At 50.6% G+C, this 21653-nt stretch overlaps 2 protein-coding genes across 3 annotated transcripts in view; both read right to left on the reverse strand.

The window, feature by feature from the left end:
- Nucleotides 1-9643, reverse strand: part of Rabl6 (RAB, member RAS oncogene family like 6) — a 28249-nt gene extending 18606 nt beyond the window's left edge. The window contains exon 1 of one of the 2 annotated variants that reach the window (XM_074052797.1): nucleotides 9300-9643. In XM_074052797.1, the coding sequence (XP_073908898.1) occupies nucleotides 9300-9429 (130 nt within the window). In that variant the 5' untranslated portion in view covers nucleotides 9430-9643. The remainder of the gene's footprint in view (nucleotides 1-9299) is intronic. The other variant, XM_020183966.2, reaches the window with a different exon arrangement.
- Nucleotides 9644-9846: 203 nt separating this feature from the next.
- On the reverse strand, nucleotides 9847-21591 carry Ccdc183 (coiled-coil domain containing 183). Its single transcript, XM_074052802.1, has 14 exons — nucleotides 18915-21591; nucleotides 17660-17781; nucleotides 17166-17243; nucleotides 16781-16948; nucleotides 16257-16361; nucleotides 14194-14316; nucleotides 12929-13054; nucleotides 12765-12819; nucleotides 12227-12327; nucleotides 11375-11535; nucleotides 10975-11143; nucleotides 10781-10891; nucleotides 10612-10708; nucleotides 9847-9976 (listed from the first exon to the last, which is right to left on the reverse strand). Exons 1-14 carry the CDS (start codon nucleotides 18982-18984, stop codon nucleotides 9858-9860), a joined length of 1605 nt encoding a protein of 534 aa, XP_073908903.1. The 5' UTR covers nucleotides 18985-21591; the 3' UTR covers nucleotides 9847-9857.
- Nucleotides 21592-21653: the final 62 nt, after the last annotated feature.

Consider the following 21653-nt stretch of genomic DNA (forward strand, 5'->3'; position numbering starts at 1 on the left):
AGGGTCATGAAATTCCTCCTTTGCCCCAAGCCCTTCTGCTGTACTGAAGACCCTAGGCACAGAAAGCCAATGGCCACCTTGGCCTCACAGCTCAGCTGGACTCGGTTGGGCTATCCCTGATTATCAATAGTTTCTCTCCCCTCCTCCAACTTCAAGGTACCTCTATTCCCTCTGACACTCTTCTCCTATGAAACTTCTTCACTTAATTTCCTCACCCCACTCCATGTTCCTTCAAGTCCTAAATCCACCTCATGAAAACTATGAGTTGTTCTCAGGTCTTGGGGATTCACCTCCTCCACCCTCTTGATTATGTTACTCCCAAGGTGGCAGGCCATCATGATTTCAACCAGATGGGTTTTTGTGCTAGTAACACACTATGGGAAGCATCCTGGGTCCATGACTGAGCCAGAATCCTGTATAAGAAGTGTAAGGACAGTGAGGTCTCCCATTGGTTTAGCAGAGCGTAAGCCCACAGAAGGCCCTTACAGGAGATGGAAGGGACCCTCATCTCTTTCCCCCCGTTCTATGGGGATGAGACGAACTGAGAGGTCTTCCAGTCTACGTTCCAGCAGACTCCCTATGTCCCCATGGCCATTGGCCATGCTGAGGAAGAAGATAAATCCAGTGTTCAGTCCCCAAATCTTCTTACAAGCAGGCACAGAATCACAATTATCCAATCCAAATGGAAGCTCCCATCCCCTTTTAGCCACTGAGTTGCAGTCCTCTGGAGCCATGGGCAGCAAAAGCTACTCTCCCACCAGGCAAGGCCAAGGCAGGAACCTAAGGGTGTCATATAAGGCTTCCTATATGACCAGTTTTTTTTGGCCAGTTTCTAAGAATTTGTAGATGACATCTAATTTTTCTAAATTTACTGGCATAACACTTTAAAATATTCTCTTTTTGATTTCTGAAGCAACTATAATTATGTTCCCCACAGGACTTTTTTTTGTGTCGGTGGTGGTACTGGGGTTTGAGCTCAGGGCCTCATACTTACTAGGCAGGCACTCTACCACTTGAGCCATCTGCAGTATAATCATGTACAAAAGTTTACAAACAATGGTTTTTATTTGGATTTAGCATAAAAAGGTCGCCTTGATGGCATATTGTAATGTAATGCTGTGAGGCAGTGAAATGTTAGTATTGCTAGTCTCTAGCTGCCATCCTGTAGGTATGAACAAATGGTCACCAGGTATGTACACGCAACTAATAAGCCAAGGAACTAATACATATCAAGCATGTGTACTTTTTTAAAAATCATGACTAAGAGTGATAAATTATAATACAATTTACTACACCCTTGTTATGTAATATAGGGAAGTCACGTGGATTATTTAATTTTAGTGAAGTTTAAAACCACTTTTTTTTTTTGGCAGCACAGGGGTTTGAACGCAGGGTTCCACACTTGCTAGGCAGGCACTCCTACCACTTGAGCCATTCCGCCAGCCATTTTTTTTGTGAACGCTTTTTTGAGATGGGGTGTTCAGAACTACTTCCCCAGGGCTGGCTTTTAACCACAATTCCCCTGATCTCTGCCTCCTGAGTAGCTAGGATTATAGGTGTGAGCCACCAGTGCTCCACTAAAATCATGCATTTTATGAAAAAGGGCCTTTAACTTAAGATGGCCCAAGCACTGGTATTATATGTTTGCTATAAAGATTTGCCAGGCGCTGGTGGCTCATGCCTGTAATTCCAGCTACTCAGGAGGCAGAGATCATGGTTTGAGGTCAGTCTGGGCAAATAGTGTGTGAGACCCTATCTCGGAACAAAGAAACATCACAAGCGGGCTGGTGGAGCGGCTCAAGCACTAACAGCACCTATCTAACAAGTGTGAGGCTCTGAGTTTAAACCCTACTGCTGCCAAAAAAACAAAAACCTTTTATTTTTCTGATATTAAGTTATGTAAGACTTGTTTTCATTAAAAAAATTTAAGTTCATCATACATATTATCTCTTACTGATCACTTAATACAGATGTCAAACTCAACAGACTTTTTAGAAAACGACCTCTTCCTCAGGCCTCTCTGAATCGAACATTTAAAATGTCATCTAGGCTGGTGGAGTGGTTCAAGTAGTAGATTGCCTGCCTAGCAAGCATGAAGCTGATTTACTACACAAAAACAAAATAAAATATAAACTCATCTTGCCAGGTTCCAGTGGCTCACGCCTGTAATTCTCGCTACTTGGGAGGTTAAGATTGGGAGGATCATGGATCTAGGCCAGCCTAGGCAAACGGTTTATGAGCCTCCCCTCCCATCTCCAAAAACAATCAGAGCAAAATGGACTAGAGGTGTGGCTTAAGCAAGAGAAAACCTGCTTTGCAAGCCCGAAGCCGAATTCAAACCCCAGTCCCACCACTCACTGAAGTGTTCAGCCAATGCATGTGCACTGGGATTCCAATACACCCGAATTCTGTTCCCTCTTGCTTCTATCCTCTTGCTTGTTTTATTGAATGAGTTTTTCCTTATATTACCAATACTAATCTGTCCTTTTGGTAGAATAACAGGCCTGCTCAGCCTCCTCTTTCCAGGTAAGAGAAATTCTGGAGCATACTTCTGTTTTTTCTTTGCAGTGCTGAGGGTTGGACTGAGGGACTCGCACATGCTAGGCAAGTGCTCTGCCACTGAGCCACTCCCCAACTCAGTACAGTTCTATCAGCATTTTAGTTCTCTCTGCTTCCTTCACTAGCACATCATTCTGAGTCTAAATTGCATGTGTGGATTTCCCCTCTACCAGCTTACTTTTCCTCCTTGCATCTCACACCTGCCTTGGAGGGTCACTGTCATCTTCCTCAAGTACTTTGTCTATGGGGATCTATGGAAACTTTGAGTGTATTGTGGTACTGGGGTTTGAACTCAGGTCCTATACCCTGAGCCACTCTACCAGCTTTTTTGTGAGGGGTATTTTTGAGATTGGGTCTCATGAACTATTTGCCCTGGCTGGCTTTGTACCTTGATCCTCCTGAGTAGCTAGGATTACAGGTGTGAGCCACCGGTGCCCAGCAACATTCTTAAATTACTTCTTCACTTTCTAGTCCTAGGTACCACCCATTGGCTTCCCTCTGAGAAAGGTGAGGAGTTGACTCTCTCATTCCTCTGTCTTCCCATCCCCCACCCTCTCTCTCCTCCAGTGTTTTTATTTTCCTACATAAATGTTCTGCTTCTTGCTTTGCTAAGTTTTCTGCTATTTATCAATAATTCAATACCAGTTGAATTGACTGCCAGTTGCCTAGACTTCCAGTTACTAAGAGTTTTTGGGCTGGGGTATTGCGCAATGGTAGTGCTTACCTACATGCATGAAGCCGTGTTTAATGCTCTCTCACCTCAGCCCCCGACCCTCCCCAGTGTTTGTGACCCGCTGTGACCCATTGAGTCCTGACACTAGAGTCCCTGCCTTCTCTCATGCTGGCTCTACACCAGCATGGTTTTGTTCATATTTCACTCATATGACTCCTTTAGGATCTCCTTGAATAGAACAGAACCAAGGTAAAACTTTTAGCTCTTGTATCCTGAGATGTCTTTATGTGACACGCACAAGTGTGAGGCTGACTACCTTGGACTCTGGAACAAAATTCACCCTCTTGCAGAGTTTCAAAGGCCCTGTCTTGCTGCAGCCAGTCTCAGCCCATTGCCGGGCAGGAAGGTACTCCTAGCTCTCACATGACTTCTCTTGGTCCCCTCAGTTATTCTGAAAGACACCACTTTGGACCTTGGCAGGTGCTTTTCCTACCTGGGGTTATCAGGTGCCCATGAGCCCTTGCAACATAAAAATGTACATCCTTTAGTTTTAGTATTTTTCTTCTTGAATTTCTTTTTTTTTCCCCAACACAATTTTTAGAAAGTTTTAGGTTCACAGCCAAAACTGAGTGGCACTAGACATCCACACAGAGAGAATGGCTGTAACAACCAATGGATTTACATTGATTGCCACGTAACAATCTCTCAAAGCCCACAATTTATACAAGAGTTTCCTCTTGGTGGTATGCATACCGTGCATTTGGACATATTTGCTCTATTATGGTACCAAATGGAATCTCTACCCCTAAAAATCCCATGTTTCATTCAATAATGGTTAGACTCACCAAAAAAGACCTGGGGTATTCTGCCAGCTGTCTGGACTACCACCAACCCAGGAGCACTGTAAGTAAGCTCTCCATTTGAAATGTTTTGAATTCTGAAGGCAGATTCACTTAGAGGTCAACTTTCCTCCACCAGCACCAAGCTTTGTCCACTAATCTGTCAAGTCCACTCCCTCCACAATCACATCATCAAGAGGAAGTGCACACTCTCCAGGGTTGGGCAGCTACTGCAGAGAAAGGCAGCCACAGGGCTTGCTTCCTGCAGGACCCACCTTCAGTTTCTGTCAACAGTGAGATGAACAACTGTGTTCTCTTCAAGTTCAAGTCAACGGGGATGCATCAATGTTTTTCTAAGTGTTTCATTTACACTCCTTACACTGCTTTTCGGAGTAGGCTGTATAGGTGATTGTGATCATACTGCCAGACACAGAGCATTCTGATATGAGAAAACTTCTCTTTCTGATTTTATGTTAATTCTGTCCCTAAAGAAAGTATAACCTCTTCCCTTCCTTATCTTGTGCTGGGCTTCTGTAGTTCAATGAAAAACTCAGTGAAGGTGGGCATCCTTGTCTTGGTCCAGATTTTAAAAGGGATGCCTCTAGTGTTTCAACACTACACATAGGTTTTGGTGAATACACTGACAGGTAAAAGTTCCCTTTTATTCCTAGTCTGAAGTGTTTGGGGGCCCAGTGAGGTAGCTCATGCTTGTAATCCTAGCTACTTGGGAGGCTGACACTGTGAGGATGATGGTTCGAGACCAGCCCAGGAAAAAAGTTAGCAAGACCTCATTTCTATCAATAAGCTGACGATGAAATCCCCTCATATTTATGTATTATAACTCAAAAGTAAAATAATTTAAATAAAGAAGCCAGTAAACTAGTTGTGGTGGAGCATTATCTGTGATCCCAGCTATGTGGGAGACTGTAGGCAGAAGGATCAGAGTCTGGGATTTTTGGAAATCATGAATGTCAAATTTTATTAAGATCTTTTCTGTACCCATTGTGTTTTGTTTTTTTCCTTGGTCCCAATACAATAATTTATTACCACTACTTTTTTTTCTTTAGACTCTCTTTCCCTATCTTTCTCTCAGGCAAGGTTGGATGATTCCCTTCCTGTCTGGCACTGTTCCTGTGTCCTGGGTCAGGGCTACTTGCCTACAAGGGGATAGCTCCCTACCTCTTGCACTTGCTGTCTTGGAGGACAGTCAGGCCCACTCTGATCTGCATTTCAGTAAGTCGGCCTCTAGGATGCTGTCCATTCTGAGATTTCACTTTACTGACAAGTTAGTCATAACATTTTTATGTTTTAAAGCTTTGTTTATAGATGTGTGCTCTTTATGAATCACATTTGTGCTCTGTCTTCATTGGTATTTCCAGAGATTTGTGTACTTCATTAGTCATTGCACACATTGTGTATGTTCTGTTGAATGCCTCAATTGATCCTTTTCAAAAATCTGTCTGCTTTTTTTCTGTTATTACCTTCTTTCTTTCTCAGGTTTATCCTGCTATTCTAGGTTTTCAAACTGTGTTCTTGGGTCAATGATGCTCACAAGTTATGTGGAGCATTCATGTTCAGACTCATACTTTCTAATCTCCATGCCATTTTTTTCATTGACTCATGAAGTATTTGGAAATTGACACTGTCTGGATCTTAAGTGTCTCCTCAGCCCAGGCAAATATTTTAAAGGATTGGTCCCCAGCATGACACTATTAGGAGGCTATGGAAGAAGTGGGGCATGCCCTTGAAGAGATAGTGGGATCCAGATCGCTTCTTCTCTCCTCCCCTGCCAGCTTCCTGGCCAAGTAGAGTGGTTTTACTCTGCCATGCACTCCCACCATGATGTACTGCCACAGGTCCAAAGCTAACAGAGCCAACTGACTATGGACTGAAATCTCTATTTCTTCTTTTCTCTCTCTCTTCCTTTCTTTCTTTTTTGATTGGGTTGGGGGGAGCAGGGCTGGGGATCCAATTCAGATGCTAGGCAACTGTTCTACCTCTAAACTATACCTCCAGCCTGGACTGAAACTTCCAACACTGTAAACCAAAATAAACCTTTCCTCTTTATAAGTTGATCATCTCAAGTATTTGTTATAATGATGGAGAGCTAATTATTATTATTATTATTATTATTTTTGGTAGTACTGGGGTTTGAACTCAGGGCCTTGTGGCTAGGCAGGTGCTCTACCACTTGAGTCATACCTCCAGTCCCCCCAAAAAAGTGTTTTTAAATTTAAAAACTAAAGCGGAGAGCTGGGTGTGGTGGTAGTACATACCTGTAATCTCAGCTCCTCAGAAGGCTGAGGCAAGAGTACAGTTTGAGACTAGCCTGGGAAACACCGTGAGGCCCAGTTTCAACCAAGCCAAACTGTCACTGAGTCACAGACTGTGGTCCTGATAACATTCTTAACTGTCAGTCTTTACGGCTGGTCCTTGGTTGAGAGGGACCATGAGGGTCACATATAGGTAACTCACTTTTCCTAGTCGGTCTGCAGCACTCTTCTTAGTCCACCCATTCTTTTACCTAGGTGTGCTGTGCATGACATTACTACAGTATAGCAAGCCGGGCCATGGATGGGGCAGCCTTCTTAGGGTTCATGCTTACCCAGTATGTTTTTCCATCTCCTTACTTCTACCCTTAGCTATCATGCTCTGGATGTGTCTTCTATAGACCATATGATCAAATTAAAGGGAAAAAGCAAACCTTACATTCTCATTTGAACAGGTGAGGCCTGCTGGATTGCACTGTTGAACTGCTGACAGAAGAGGAGTCATTTCTATCACTTCATTTTACAATGTGTCAGTCACTATCCTGGTTTCCCTCCAGCCTTTACTACTGACTTTTATTAAGTTGGCAAGACTTTCCCCCTTCTTTTTGCCTGCTGTAATCTATTTCTATTCTTTCAACAGTAACTCTTACATTTTTACGTTTACTGTGATGTAGTCTAAAGCTGATGAACTGATTTTTCCCTTAAGTAATGTACGGAGCTTTTTAGTTTCTTCTTTTATAGCCCCTATGTAAATGATTATCACCGGTTAACATGACCAATGCTTAGATTTCTTCACCTATTTACTAATTCCTTTGCTTTTTGAAGCCCATGCCTGTAGCTCAATTTCTACTTGTATAAAGAACATCCTCCAGTATCCTCCAAGAACCTTTGCACAGAAAACTATCAATCTGAGGATGAAAGTTCAGCCACATTTGCTCTGGCATAACTGCTGAATCAGGTGTTGATTCCAGTTTGCCACAGGCCCAACTTGCTGGCCACAGTCATCAGTTCAGTGTGAATTCCTTGGAAGGTGGTCTCTTTGCTCTGCTTGCATGGTAGATTCCTTTTTTTTGATTTTGAAGTTCTGAAAACTTTCAAAGATGTATCTAGCTGTGGATGCTAAACTCTGTACTTAAGACTTCTTGAGTTTTAAATATTTCATGAATTCTGGAAAATTCTGTCTTCATTTGTTCAAACACTGCCTCACCTCCATTCTTGCTATATGTTCCTTCTGAAATGTGTTCAGATGTGAGCTGGAACCTGCTTGATTGCTCTGCCACACTTCTTTTTCAGATAATAGTTCTCTCTTCAGAGTTCTGCTGCATCACCTACCTGTCCACTGTGTGTCAATGACCAAGGGTTTAATTTTGGTTAAGTTCTCTGTCCCAGTGTCCTCAGCAAAGCTAATGCTAAGAGTCCATAACGATGGTTCTTTTTTCAGGAGGCTGCCCCACATTAAAATTGCTCCACCCAAACACAGCTGTCCCGTCATAGTAGAAAGGGATGGACTAATTCAGGTAACACTCTTTCTTCTAGCTTAGATGGGAACATGGTCCAATGTGTCATTCAGGTTTTGATTCTAATTTGATGGGGGCATTGGGACTCTGTGCATGTGTGACAGGCGTCACTTATCATCCTGATGCATTTAAAAGACAACGACTTTTGTGCCTCGGGAGGATAACAATTTGTGAGAGACAACTCAGCTAAATGTGACTTACCTACAAGAATCCTGAACCTGTAATTATCATGTTGCTGATTTATTCCACTAAGTAACATACTTGAGAAAATGCTATAAGGTTTCTATTCTACTAACAGTAGATGAAGAAGTCTCAAAACTTGGTTATTACTCAACTACAGACAACTGATCCCTCTCAAATGTAACTCCGGTACAAATTCAAATTTCTCTGGACCCTACCACTTTTCATTCAGTTCTGGGAGATCACAACCAGTCCCCCAAATACTGGAGGCTAGATTTTCTACTCTGGAACAAGTCCACGGCACTTTTAAGTCCCTCCTACCCAGGACCACCAGGGGGCGGGCCTATTAGGGAGCCCTTTTAGAAAGTGAGCTGTTTCAGGTTCAGGTCTCATATCCAAGGGAGTAGGATTAGCTTTCAGTAATAAAACTAAATAAGGAATCCAAATGTAGATTCCAAAGAGTGAGCAGTTTGACTCCTCTTTTCTGAATAGGGAGAAATACTTACAGAATTTCAAGTTAACACATTTGAGTGAGCTTGCTTTTAAACCTGGACAAAAGTCTAACGAGCTTCTTAGTGTGTCACGTTATCGCCGATATATCATGGGCACTCAAAGTGAGCAGTGTGTGTGTGTGTGTTGGTGGGTTCCAAAATCTCTTAGCAAAACAGGGGAAGAGTTGAAAGGGAAACAATGTCAGGGCAGAGAACAACTGAAGAGAGCCCGCAAGTGGAAAAAACTCAAAAAGGTCAAGAGGACGGTTTACATAATTTATACGAGGACGGAGCGGGCCTGGACGTCGGGGCGGACATCTGCACAACCCCGCCTTCCCGCAGGGACAGACAGGATGCCTCCCCCAAAAAAAGTCTGTGCCTCCCGGAGCTTTTCTGAATCTATTCCTTACAAATGCTTGCTAAAGAAACAAAGGCGAGCGAGAATGTATGGCGCAGCGAATACGGTCTCCAAACTGGAAAGGAAGTCAACAAGCAAAAGACCCACGGCTCAACCACCGGAGCCGGCGGGATTCCACGCGCCGGCCGGTCAGCCCACGGAGCCCAGCGCTCGCTCGTTACGTAATGGTCCCTGCAGGGGCCTCGCGCGGCACTTCGTGGACCGGCTGCTGCCGGGACCCCGAGGGCTGTCCACCCCGGCCCTCGGGGCCTCCAGGACCTTCCGCGCTGCCCCGGGGCTCCGCCCACGCCGGGCCCGCCAACCCCCCGGCCGCCAGCTCCCGGGCCTGCCCGACGGCGCGGGCCGCACTCACTGTTGTACTGCACTCCCTTGGCGAAGCGCCTTTGCAGCGCCTGGTTCATGGACTGCAGCCCAGCGGGGATGTTCTTGTCCCGGCCCGGGGCTTGCTCCGATCCCACCAGCTTCTTTAGCGCCGAAAACATCTTCCGGCTGGACGTCCGAGCCACGCACGGCCCGCGAGCTCAGCGGCGACGGCGGCGCGGCGCGCCTCGCACCATGTCCCGGCAGCCCGGGCTCCCCCGAGGCCGGAATCGGCGCGGCCACAAACCGGGGTCCGTTGGCGGGCGCGGCCTCCAGCGGCCCTCGGGGGCTTTAACCGCGGCGGCTCCGCTCCGGCCCCCGCAGCCCCCGGCGCGGCCGCCGTCCGCCCGTCAGCGCCGCCATCTCGGCGCCGGCAGGGCTACGGCGCGCCGCGAGGGACGCGCAGGCGGCGCATGCGCGGCGGTTGCGCGAAGGCCCCGCCCCCTCGCATCCAGGCCCCGCCCCTCCCTGTCCTGCCTCTGCCTCCGGGTCTCCTCTCGCCCCGTAGTCCTGTAAAAATGTTTATTCGTGTAACAAAGCGCGAGCGTGGTTACTTCTTCTTCTTCTTTGACCCCTTGAGCTTCCCCTCGATCAGCTGCTGGCCCTGCTTCTTGATCTCGTCCCGCGACGGGACATAGCTCTGGTCCACGTCGGCAAACTGGAAGGTTTCTGCACAGGCGGGAGGGAGCAGCTGGCAAGCCGGTTGGTTCCCGTGCCCTCTAACCTCACCCCGATCGCAAACGCTGCAGTTTCCTATCCCCCGTGTCTGGGTGCTCTCCTGTGTGGTCTGGCTGCTGGGAAGCGGCTGTCCCCATTCCTGGCTCTTCCTTAGACAGGCACCGGGGCTCAGGGGCTCCCCGACTGACCCCTGGAGCCGGTTCCAGATCTGACTCCGAGAAGCCAACACTCCCCTGCTCTAAGTCACCGAGGGCCAGGTACAAGGTACTGCGGAATGGTTCACACTAGCTAGTCCCAAGCCACTCAGCCTGCCCTGGCTTGCAGTGGAAACCCTGCCAAAGACCCTGTTCTGGGCTCCCCTGTGTTTCCTGGCATAGTGTGCTCCTTCCTCTGGGAAAGGTAAGTAGTAAGTTTCTTCTATGGCTTTAGCACCTCCACGTCATCACTAAGTCACCTCTAAAACTCTTCTGGGTCCCTGTATCCCCCACTCTGTCTCCATGATGTCCTGGTCTGATGGAGTAGCTGCTATCCCCAGCCTCTGCCTCAACAGATCCCTACTTGATTCCAGCTGTAGCCCATGTCCCCTCCCCATGACTGGACGTCCAGGTCCTCATCCAGGGCCTCACCGATCATGTCGTCCTCTAGGTCCTCAAAGCTGATCCTAGTGTTATATCTCTCCTTCAGAGTGGATGACTCCAGGGTGTCCCTCACCTCCGTGTTGATCTGCAGGGTGTACCCTCGTCAGCTTGGAGGGGACACAGGCTATGAGGGTGCCCACCCTTGGCCCAGGGCTACCTCCTCAGTCAGGGACAGCATCTGCATGTGGTCAGCCAGGTAAGTGAGCTTCCCCTCACAGTATGCCAGCTTGCTGTACATATCGGGGATGTCAGGCAGTGCAGCTTCTTCCTGTAGGCCAGAGGAAGGTCTTATCTCCTCTCTGACCCTACCCAGGGATCCTGTATGGGGTACCTTCTCACCAGGGATGGTACCTGGGTGGCTGGCAAGGTGATGCCAACGAGTCGTACATAGAGATTGTCGATGCCCATCTGGATGGTCAGCAGCAGCTGCTGGCTCTTGGTCAGGTTTCTGTGGGCCAGCTGGAGCCTTGTTTCTTCCTCTTTCAGCATGTTCTTCATCTTCTTTTCGATGGACTTAAAACTATGGGGGGGAGACCCAGCAGTGAGGGTGGCACAGCACCCAGGGCCCATGGAGGGCAATGAGGCTAGATCTGAGCTGGGTCCTGAGCACCTACTTAGGAGCTTGGGAGTTCAGATGTGGACACCTGGGTCCAGGGCTCCTCTGCAGAGGCATAAACTGGTTGGCAGTGGATACACTGCAGTTCCCTGCTGGTGCCCGAGGGGTAGTGTAGCAGCTCTGAAAGCTGCATACCTGACAGAGCTGGGCGTATGGTGGAACTTGAGTAGTGCCTGCTCAAGCTCCAGCTTCTTCATCAGGGCCTCCAGCTGTGTTCGCTGCCCCTCACAGTCGTCCATCTGCAGCTCCAGGTTCTCCTCTGTGTTCTTCTGAGCTAGGAAGCGGCCAGCAATGTCCTGGCCAGTTGAGAAAAGAGAGAAACAGGTGGGCCTGGAAGGTGTCAGGGCCTCTACAGCCCCAATTTTTCCTGAGCCACATACAGTGACTACTGCAGGGTTTCTATACTCAGGGCTCAGTCATGATGCTGACTGTTGCTGTGCACTGAAGGTTGTGAGGGCCAGCCATGGGGGCAGCACCCGTGTTTGTCATGACACACAGCCTCGTGACAGACAGAGAGTAATATTAACCCCACCTACAGCAAGGAGACCACAAGTTACCTTGAGTCACTCGTCTGACAATGGACAAGCTTGTGTCAGGGCCACGGATGGAAGCTCAAGGCCCAATAACAATAAAATCAGGTGGAATTAAAATAAAAGAGGGCTTGTGGGAGGCAGCTGCTTATTGTGGGTGGCTCTGTCAGGTTGAGAAGGGACCAGAATTGGAGGTGGAGGTCATGCCCTTAGCATTTGGATCCTTGGATTCTGGCAGGCTCTGTGATGTGCCCATGACAGAGATGAGATATGCTAGCTATGTTTTGGGAGTACCCTCTACTCTGGGCCATGTCTTGCAAGCCCAGATTTCCTTCTAGACCTGGGATCAGTATGTCTGGGGACATATAAAGGGGCTAAGCTTTCTGTGTCCTTTCCAGAGGGCCTGCAAGTCCTAGCCCAGCTCCTACCCTGCCCTGGGAATGCCAGGGAGCCTTACCCAGATGTGAGAGCACTGCACAGTGGACTTGACCTTCTCCACCAAGGCAGTCACTTTCGTCTGGTATTCCATATCCACTACAGAAGGGGCTCTTTTCTTCACTGGGCAGAGCAGAGGGGACAAGGGTAGTCTTCATGCAGAGATGGCCATTGGACACCTTTGTATATGACCAGTCATGGGGAATCCACTGCAGGATGCTGGGGGCCCCTCAGTGTCACTTGTACCTATACCTGCTCCCCTTGGCTGGGCTCTCCAGGGTGCCAGAGCAGATGAAGAGGAGTAGCGTGGCACCATGTGGCTCTGAGAAGTCACTGGGTGACTAGGCCCTGGGTGCCAGGGGACAGCATCTCTATAGCCACATCGGTCCACAGGCTCTCGGCCTCTGCAGGGGCATCTGGGGAAAGGCAGGGGGTGTCTGTCTCCCTGACTCTGGTGACCACAGGTTATAGTTGGTCTCATGATGACATGACTGGGTGGTCCCAGTTAGTGACAGACTCTGGAGACCCTGGCTGGGAGAAGGCAAGGAGCTGAGACTCACCCCTTGTGGTTTCAGTATTCATCAGATTGGAGGGGAAGTCCAAGTCCCTCTGGCCCTGATGGGAGAAAGAGGACCAGGCAAGGGTAAACTGACCTGCAGGGAATGGTCCTCCCAGCTGTTCCCATGCTGGGTTGGGGAGCTCCAGGGCCTGGCCTGAGACACACCCGGCGGTACTTCTCACTGGTCTCCTTGGTGTGGATCTTGTCAATGAGTTTCTTCTGCTGGTTGAGCCGATTCTCCCGCGCCCTGCGCTTTGCAATGAAGGTTGCCTCCTCTTGTCTCGTGTTTTTCTGGGGATACAAGAATGCTGTCTCACCAAGGCAATGGTTGGTTTTCAGTCCTAATCTTACTAGACTGTGGGCTGATAGTTGAGGCTGTTGACTGTGCCTTTCTTCCTGCCGTGCTCATGCCTGTTGGCTCCCACTGTCCTGTCAGGGTGCCCCTTTGACTCTGCAGTACAGACATCCCTGGCTGGCACATGCCTGATGATTTCTCTCTCCAGTCCTGGCCCTCTGCTGCTCTTCAGGCCCCGGCCTCCAGCTGCCTCCTGACCCACTCCATTTAGAACCCATTAAAGTGGATTCAACATGTCTGAAAACAAATTCATCATCTCTTCTACAAACCTAGTCTCTTCTAGCACATCCTGCTTTGGTGACTGAAACCATCTTCCTTCCTCCTCTGCTTCTGTGTCCTGGATGCTGCTCTCTCCCTCACCACTCCCACTGCTAAAGCTCACCGGGGCAACCTCTTAAAGACTTTTCTGCTCTGTCTGCTCCTGGCCACCCTGACTCCAAAAACAGCCTGCTCAAGCAGCCACCATTTCTGCTCTGGCACCTTCCAATGCCTGCAGTCTGAGCATACCATTTTGAAGCACAGATCAGATATGTGCCCTCTGCCACTTCCCGTGCTCTGCCTTCCTTCCAGCCATAGGCTCTGTCTCTTCTCTTCCAGAGCTCTAGGTACCCTTGTGCTTTGCTGGACCATTCCTCAGAGCCACTCATGCACCACCTTCTTGGAAAGTTACCCTGGACCTCCTTGAGTAGGTCAGCACCCTTGACAGGCCCCCATAACACCATACATTTCTCTCCGCCACACTGCCCCGACGCTGTATGTTTCGTCAGACTCCTGGCTGAGCAACTTCACACTACTTCAGGACAGGGTGTGCCTGCCGCAGTCCTTGCTATGTGCCCTCAGCCTTGAAGGAGCCTTGGCACAGACCTCATCAATAGGTGACCTCAGTCCTGGACACATCCACTTCATGTGCCCAAAGGGATGCCTTCTGACCAGTGGGGGAGCAGAGTAGCTGATTGCTGGATTCCTCCAGGAACCGAAGGTGGTGTGGGCATGAGGTGTCCTGAAGGGCCCTGTACCAGACAGGTCCATGAGAACCAGCTATGGAGGGTCCCACAGCCCTGGGACCTGAATTCACCTTAACTTCATCCGTAATCATTATGGCATCTTGGGACATGACAGTCATATCGGACAGCTCGGAGCAGTAGTCGACCACCAGGTTCTGTAGCTTGTCCAGCTCTGTGGGGTATCCCGCCAGCACCTTTGGGGATGGGCAAAGGCAAGTGAGCACCTTTGGTGCCATTGCATTCCATGCCAGCTTCCCTGACTCCACCCTGGTTCTCTGGTGGCCCTACACAGAGTAGATGTGCGCACCCTCCACCCAGGCTATGTGAGTCCTGAGGACGGGGCTGGGGTCTTGTCTGTGGCCCCAGCCTCCAGTCAGATAGGGCAGGTGAAAGGAAGTGTTCCAGTAGGGCTAGTCAGTGCTGACCTTGGAACTCTCACTACCCAAGCCTGGCAGCCCAGAGACACTTTAAAAGAGATGTGATGAAAAAAGTGGTTTTCCCCAGGAAAGGCTGATTCCAAAACCCAGGAGGGTTTGCTTAGGGGAGCGTCTTTGGTCTGAAGTAGAGCAGAGAGGCTCAAAACATAGACTTGGGGTCAGAGAGTCAGGGCTCAAGGCCAGGACCACTTCTGACCAGCCAGCCCTGTGACCTTGGAAAGTTACTTAATCCCTTTGAATATCCCCATCTATAAAAAGGTGAAATTGAGGCTCTTTCAGAAGGTTGTTATAGAGATCAATGGAAAATCAAAGTGGCATATTTAGCTGGGCGCCAGTGGCTCACCCCTTAACCCTAGCTACTCAGGAGGAAGAGATCAGGAGGATTGTGGTTCAAAGCCAGCCCCTGGCAAATAGTTCAGGAAGCTTTATCTCAAAAATGCCTAACACATAAAAGGGCCGGTGGAGTGGGTGAAGTGGTAGAGCACCTGCCTAGCAAGTGTGAGGCTCTGAGTTCAAACCCTAGTATGCCCAAAAATAAACAAAGTGGCATATTTAGCACAGAGTGTCAATGTCCAAGGTAGCTTAGCTATTAGTATTTTGTTGTTAATAGCTACAAATGCCAAATCTTTGCCCATCTTTAAAAAAATGTAGATGACTATGGGATTTTTTAAGTGTGTATGTTCTGAAAAGAAGGTGCTACCAGAGGGACACAAAGCACCCAGGTGAAGGAGTGTGAGGAAAGAAAGGTGCACAGGGCCTCCAGGTGAGCCACCAGGGCCTGGCAAGAGGGACAGGTGGGAACATAGAGTGCCTGGGTAGGTGATGGGGGATGGGACCCCAGCAGGAAAGGACTGCAGTGCTTACCCATGCAGCTGCTATACTACTCCATCCTGCACACTGTCCTTCCTTAGGACCAGGGTGTTTGGAACTTTCTTGTTCACCTCCATGACCTCAGCTCCCATCCACCAGGCTGCTCTCAGCACCCCGACACCAGGGAGCCTCTCCTCCCACATCCGCTGTCTCCTGTAGGTTCTCTGCCATGTGGGAGGCTAAGGGACAGCACTCAGCTTCCTTGAAGGGAGTCCTGCCACAATGGGACTCACGGCCCCCAGGGGCTTCCAGGGGCCAGAATATGCTGGCTTCTTCCTGGCCCCCTCCACAGGGAGCAGGGTGGCCAGATTGGAAGGGGGCAGCAAGGTGTGTGTATATTATGGAAGATGCAAGAGGTGCCTGCTCTGCAGCGTGTTAGGGAATTTTCTGGTGATGTAGAGACCTTTGACCCCCAGAGGGGCCCATACTCAACCATGCAATATATGCAAGAAAGTCCCAATCTTAGTTGTTTTGTTTTTGTTGTTTTGAGACAGGGTCTCTCTATGTAGCCCAAGCTGGCCTCCAATTCACTATCCTCCTGTCTCAGACTGAGTGCTGGGATTACAAGTGTGCACCACTTCACCCAGTGTAAGTCCAAGTAGTTGTGATACACCTTACACCCCACACTGCTTTTTTGGAGTAGCAAAAATGAAGTTCTTAAAAGAATGTTTCCACATACTTCAGGGCCCTACTTGCTGGCAGCCTGGAGGAGAGCTCTGCCTGGGGGAAGCCCTGGCCTGGAGGCTATCTTCCCACTGAAAGTCCAGCCCCCAGACTGCCCCTCCCAGCCAGCTGGGTTCTCTGGGCCCCCAGGGTGAGGGGCTCACCTTCTTCAAGTAGTCCAGCAGGTCCAGGTACAGCAGGTGGATGTTCTGGCTGGTGGTGATCTTGACCATTGTCTTTTCAATGTTGTTCTCCAGCTGGCGGATGATCTGGGGCAGGCAGAGGGCTCAGAAAGAGTGCCTGGAGACAAACCTTACCTATGCCCGGGGACCCTACCCAGGAGTGTGTGGGACCATGTTCTTTCTCCTAAGGGTTTCAAGCTGCCCTAGTCTTTCCCCTCCCGCAGGGCCAGGCTCAGTCTCCTCCATTGGAGTCCCGACCCCTTCCTTGCCTCCCACTTTGGAGCCCCTGCCCTACTAACTGGGTCCCACGGATACAAAAGAACCCCACACAGCAGAGCTGCACCCCTGAGCTCCCCACTGCGGAGACCTGCCCCTCCAGAGGCCCCGCCCTTTCTGCTGGGTCTCACCCCCTACCAAGGAGCCCCTCCCGCAGAGACCCGCCCTACAGAGGAGCCCCACCCACTCGAGGCCCCTCCTCTCCAGCGGAGCCCCTAGGCCCCGCGCACCTGCAGCTGCCGCATCTCCTGCTTGGTGGCGTCCGGCTTGCTCCGCAGGCTGTCCAGTTCCAGCTGCATGCTCTCCAGCTTCTGCCCGCGTCGCCGCACCAGGTGGATCAGCACGTTGTGCGCGTTCACGCGGTCGAAGACGTACTTGCGCAGCTTCTCCCTCGCCACCTGAGTCCCGGAGGGCACCCGCGCGTGGGTGCGCGAGAGTGCGCGGGGCCCAGGAGCTTGGTGGGACGGGGTCACGTGGCTGCCCCAAAGGAACCCTTGGGTGGGAACTTGCTCTGCCCTCCGCCGGCTCCGTACGGCCGTTTCGTGGGGGATGGACCGCGGAGATTGGGGCTGGGCGGGGCGAGGGAATCCACCCGGGCCCCGCCCGCCTCGTTACCTCCATGGTGTTGTGGCTATGCGCCAGCCTCATGGCCACGTCGTTCCCGCAGGCCTTGGAGATGGCCCAGAGATCGTACTGTGGAGCGGCGGTGTCTGAGTCGGGTGCTCGGCCCCTTTGCGTCTCCCCCAGCCACCGATCCCTCCAGGCATTTCCCCAGGTCCTCTTCTACCTGTGCTACCAGAGCAAGACCCCTGCTCCTGGGGACACTGGAGCAGAGTGCTACAGGGCCCCGTCCGGGCTACCCCAGCCTAGGTATTACGGGGTCCGGAAAAGAGGACCAGGTTTTCCCTAGCTGGTCAGAGAGCCAAAGGGGCCCTGCTGCAGGACGTGAGTTTACAGTTGCCGAACTCTGGGTGGGTGGTGCGGACCCTGCCTGGGACAGGTGCATGCAGGCGACTCCAGTGAGATGAGAGGGAGGGGTGTGTGTGCGGGGGAGGGGGTGAGGTCTGCCCCCATCCCCAGCCTGGGAGAAGGGGGCGTGGCTCGTGCACCTTATTGGCCAAAGCCCAGTCCTGAGCCCCACGGCGGACATTGCCGCCCAGGCGGGCCAGTGTCGCCCTGTTCTGCGCTGTCTTCTCCTTTACCCCCTGGATCTGGAGTGCTCGACATTGCTCTGTGGGCGGCAGAGGGGACAGGATGGTCAGGCTGTGGGCCAAGGGCCTGGTGGGGAATCTCAGGTGGAAAGGGCAGAGTATGCTATAAGGGGGACACTGACCCTGTGGTCAGCTCTCTCCTCCCACCTAGGGGCTTCTCTACTTGCAGTAATGATCTGCAGGGCTCAATGGACAGGTACTGAGCACTTATAGAGAGGGCGAGGCCAAGGCCAGGAATGGAGTACTTCGTTTCTTCCTGTCCACGAAAGCAGGCAGCAGGCCAGTATTGTGCTTATGCTCACGTATCTCCTTGAAGCCCCCTCCTCCATCCCACCCTCACCCATGGCATAGTCCTTTTGAGGCAGGCACTGGTGGCTCATGCCTGTAGCTACTTGGGAAGACCATGGTTTGAGGCTACCCTGTGCAAAAAGTTCATGGGCTCCCCCACAAACCAAACCCCAAATGAAACAATGACAAAAACTGGAAAACCCTGCACCCAGGAAAAACCCTGATCACTGGCAGGCCAGGGCAGCCGTCCCCCAGTGTAAGGCTCACCCTGGAGCCGAGTGATGGTCTTCAGCTCCTGTATCTGTCCCTCCACATCTGCCCCACATCTCAACCAATAGCTGGGTGTTAAGGTGACTGCCTGTCATTCCAAGCTATGAGGGAGGCTGAGATGAGAGGGTTGAGGTTCCAGGCTAGCCCTGGCACAAATTCATGAGACCCACCCCCCCATCTCGACAGGAAAAAAAGCTGGGTGTGATGGAGTGCACCTGGGTAAAATAGGATGATTATATCTGCTCTGTCCTGGACAAACAGGGAGACCCTGTCTTAAAAATAACCAGAGCAAAAAGGGCTGGAAATGTAGCTCAAGCTGTACAACACCTGCTTAGCAAGTGGGAAGCGGGGTTCAAACACCAGTTCTACCAAAAACAACAACTGCAAATCCTGTGGATGTAGCTCAGTGGTAGAGCACTTGTCTAGCATGCTCAAGGCTATGACTTTGATTCTCAGCACCTCAAAAAAACAAAACAAACAAAACAAACAAAAACCAAACTCCAAACAAAACAATGACAAGAACTGGAAAACCCTGCACCCAGGAAACCCTGATCACTGGCAGGCCAGGGCAGCCGTCCCCCAGTGTAAGGCTCACCCTGGAGCCGAGTGATGGTCTTCAGCTCCTGTATCTGTCTCTCCACATCTGCCTCACTGTACACCTTCATGGTGGCCCTAAGGGTTCCCCAGGGGTCCTATGCACCTCCCACCCTCTCAGTGGGTTGCTTGCTCAACAGGGCTGAAATTCAAACTGTCCTTAGAATCTTGATCCATTGTGATGGGGGCCAGCATTCTCAATGCTCAGGAACTCTGGAATTTTAGCTGCCCATAAATTTCCAGGTCTCCTCTGGCTGTGTGCTCTAATGGAAATGAGTTACGTGGTGGCTTCTTGCTGTTCAGGAACCCTCCTGAGGTCCAGGCACCTCTTTCCTTGGTGGGGGTGGGTGGTTTGACACAGCTTCCCTCACCCATACTCCCTGTCCTCCTCCCATGCCTCTAGACCCACAGAGTAGCTGGACTTTGCCTCCCAAGCTTATTCCTACCTGCAGGACCTCTACTCCCCCACCCACTCCCCAAGTTCAAAGTCCATGTCTTGGATGACGTCCCCTGCTGTCTTCTGTCCCTCACCCCCATCCCTTCCAACCTCTCTTGACCCTTACCATGCTGCTTGGAACCCAGCCTGCTCAATCCCCACCTCCTTTGGACCCCTGGGCCTTGGTTCAGAAGGTACTTACCCCAAGGGGGGACAGCTCCATGCCTCTGCATCCTGCCCCTTCCCTTAGAGCAGTGTGCCTGGACTACCCCCCAGCCTGCAACTCTGTGGGGCACACAAGATAGGTTACTTCTCCTTAACCTCGTCTGCACACGTGTGCTTGAGCTGCCAGGACAGCAGCGCAGCAGATGTTTATTCCTTTCAGTCTTCAAGTCTGAGGTCAAGGTAGTACAGGACTGGTCCCTCCCGAGGCCATTCCTCAGCTTGCAGACGCAGTCTTCTCCCTGTGTCCTGACGGGGTTGACCCTCTGTGCATGTGTGTGTCCTGATCTTCTCTTATAAGGACACCAGTAAGATTGGATTAGCAACCCCCCCATGACCTCATTTAACTTTAATCACCTTGTTAAAGGTTCTGTCTCAAACAGTCGCACTGGGAAGTACCGTGGGTTAGGACTGTAACATATCAATTTGGAGGGCACAATCAGACTATAAGGTATGTCCTCTTCCTCTGACCTCTCACACAGATCCCTTAGTTTTTGGCCACTTTCCAGTCCAGTGTTCATCCCCTGCCCTCCCTACCAGCCTGGGCCTCACCTTCAGAGGGCTGGAGAGCTTCTCCCCCCGACCCCCCTCCATGAGCACAGTCCACTCACCTCCTGAGTTCTTGGGGACCTAGCTGAGGTAGAGCCTACCTGCTGCCCCCCAACATTGGCTCTTCTCCCTCAGAATTAGAGCCCCTGAATTTTAGTGGGATGCATGGCTGTCCAGAGCAAGGCTGCCTTCCTGGGTATCCTTATGGTAGATGTACCAACATGACTTAATTCTGGCCAATAGCGTGTAAGCAGAAGTTGTGGGTGAAGTGCCTTCCTCCTCCCCCTTCTTCCTGTTAAATGGGAAGAAGACACAATGACTGGAGCTGGTACAGCCCCCTGGAACCATGAGATAGGTTTGGAAATGGGAGCCATTACAGGAGGAAACAGGCTGATAGAAACCTGGGTCCCTGATTCCACAACCCTGGACTACGCTGTGGTTTGTGTGTGGGTTGTCCTCCAAATCTCATGCTGGAGTTTAATCCCCATTGTGAGGTATTAAAAAGGTGGAAATTTAGTGGACTATGATGGTTAGAGTTGGGGCCTCTGGGAGGTGATTAGAGCTAGATAAGTCATCAGGGTGGAGCCCTGTGATCCAGTCGCTGGGAGAAGAAAGACCAGAGAGATACATGTGATCTGTCTCTTCCACTATGGTGCCCTGTGCAGTTTCTGAATTCTGCTAGCAAGATGGCCATCACCAGGCATGGTCCTTGGGCCTCCAGAACCATGAAGCAAAATAAATTCCTTTGCTTTTCTCTTTCTTTCTTTCCTTTTCTTTGACAGTACTAGGGTTTAAATTCAGGGTCTTCCACTAAAAAGCAAGTGCTTTACCACTTAAGCCATGTCTCCAGGCCTCCACCTGGATTTTTACATGAAAGGAAAATAAAACTCTAGTTCATTTGAGCCGTTTTCTTGGGCTTGCTGCCACTCTGCCTTCCCAACTTTGAGAGCATACTGGGTCTTCAAGAGACCTTCTGAGTGACTGGCTAGATGAAGGCACAGGGGCGAGTCTGGGGCTCAAGTAGTTTTCTCAGTGACAGTGGAAAGGCAAGACTTGGATTCTCTGCCTCTTCTGGGGCTGATGTGGGTGGTTGGGCCCACAAAGAGCTTTCCTTCCCTGTGGACAGAACTTTGATAGGCAGGCAGCTCTGTGGCTCACTCCTCCTGGAGAGGAGGCCTCACTGATGAATGATAGGTGGGTGGGCGAGGTGCATGCCCTTGTCTCTGGGAGCCACAGTGAGGCTCTGCCTGCCTCACACCTCTGTTCTGCTTCTCCAGCTAAGTGCTACAAAAACAGACCCCTAAGAGGCTTTGGTGATCTCACAGGAGTGTCTAACTAGTTCTGGGGTTCTGCATTAGGAACTCCCCTTGTACATACTCCAGTGTCAGCTGTGTGGTCATAAAGGTGATGGACTGATCACCTCTCCTTAGCCCGCTGCCATGTTTAGTGCTCAGGTGGGAGAAAGGACAAGCCATTTATTAGCTTCATACCCCCAGCACCTGCTGTCCCTTTGGGCTTGTTGCAGGTATAGGA

The sequence above is a fragment of the Castor canadensis genome, chromosome 13 (genome assembly GCF_047511655.1).
Source record: "Castor canadensis chromosome 13, mCasCan1.hap1v2, whole genome shotgun sequence".
Lineage (NCBI taxonomy): Eukaryota > Metazoa > Chordata > Mammalia > Rodentia > Castoridae > Castor > Castor canadensis.

Excerpts from the sequence above, each read along its gene's own strand:
- Ccdc183 (XM_074052802.1), bottom strand. The coding sequence starts at position 18,984 with ATGAAGGTGTACAGTGAGGCAGATGTGGAGAGACAGATACAGGAGCTG. Across the intron at positions 17,244-17,659 it reads ACTGGGCTTTGGCCAATAAG|TACGATCTCTGGGCCATCTC; the intron begins GTGCACGAGCCA and ends GCCGCTCCACAG. Across the intron at positions 9,977-10,611 it reads CCTAGAGGACGACATGATCG|AAACCTTCCAGTTTGCCGAC; the intron begins GTGAGGCCCTGG and ends CCGCCTGTGCAG.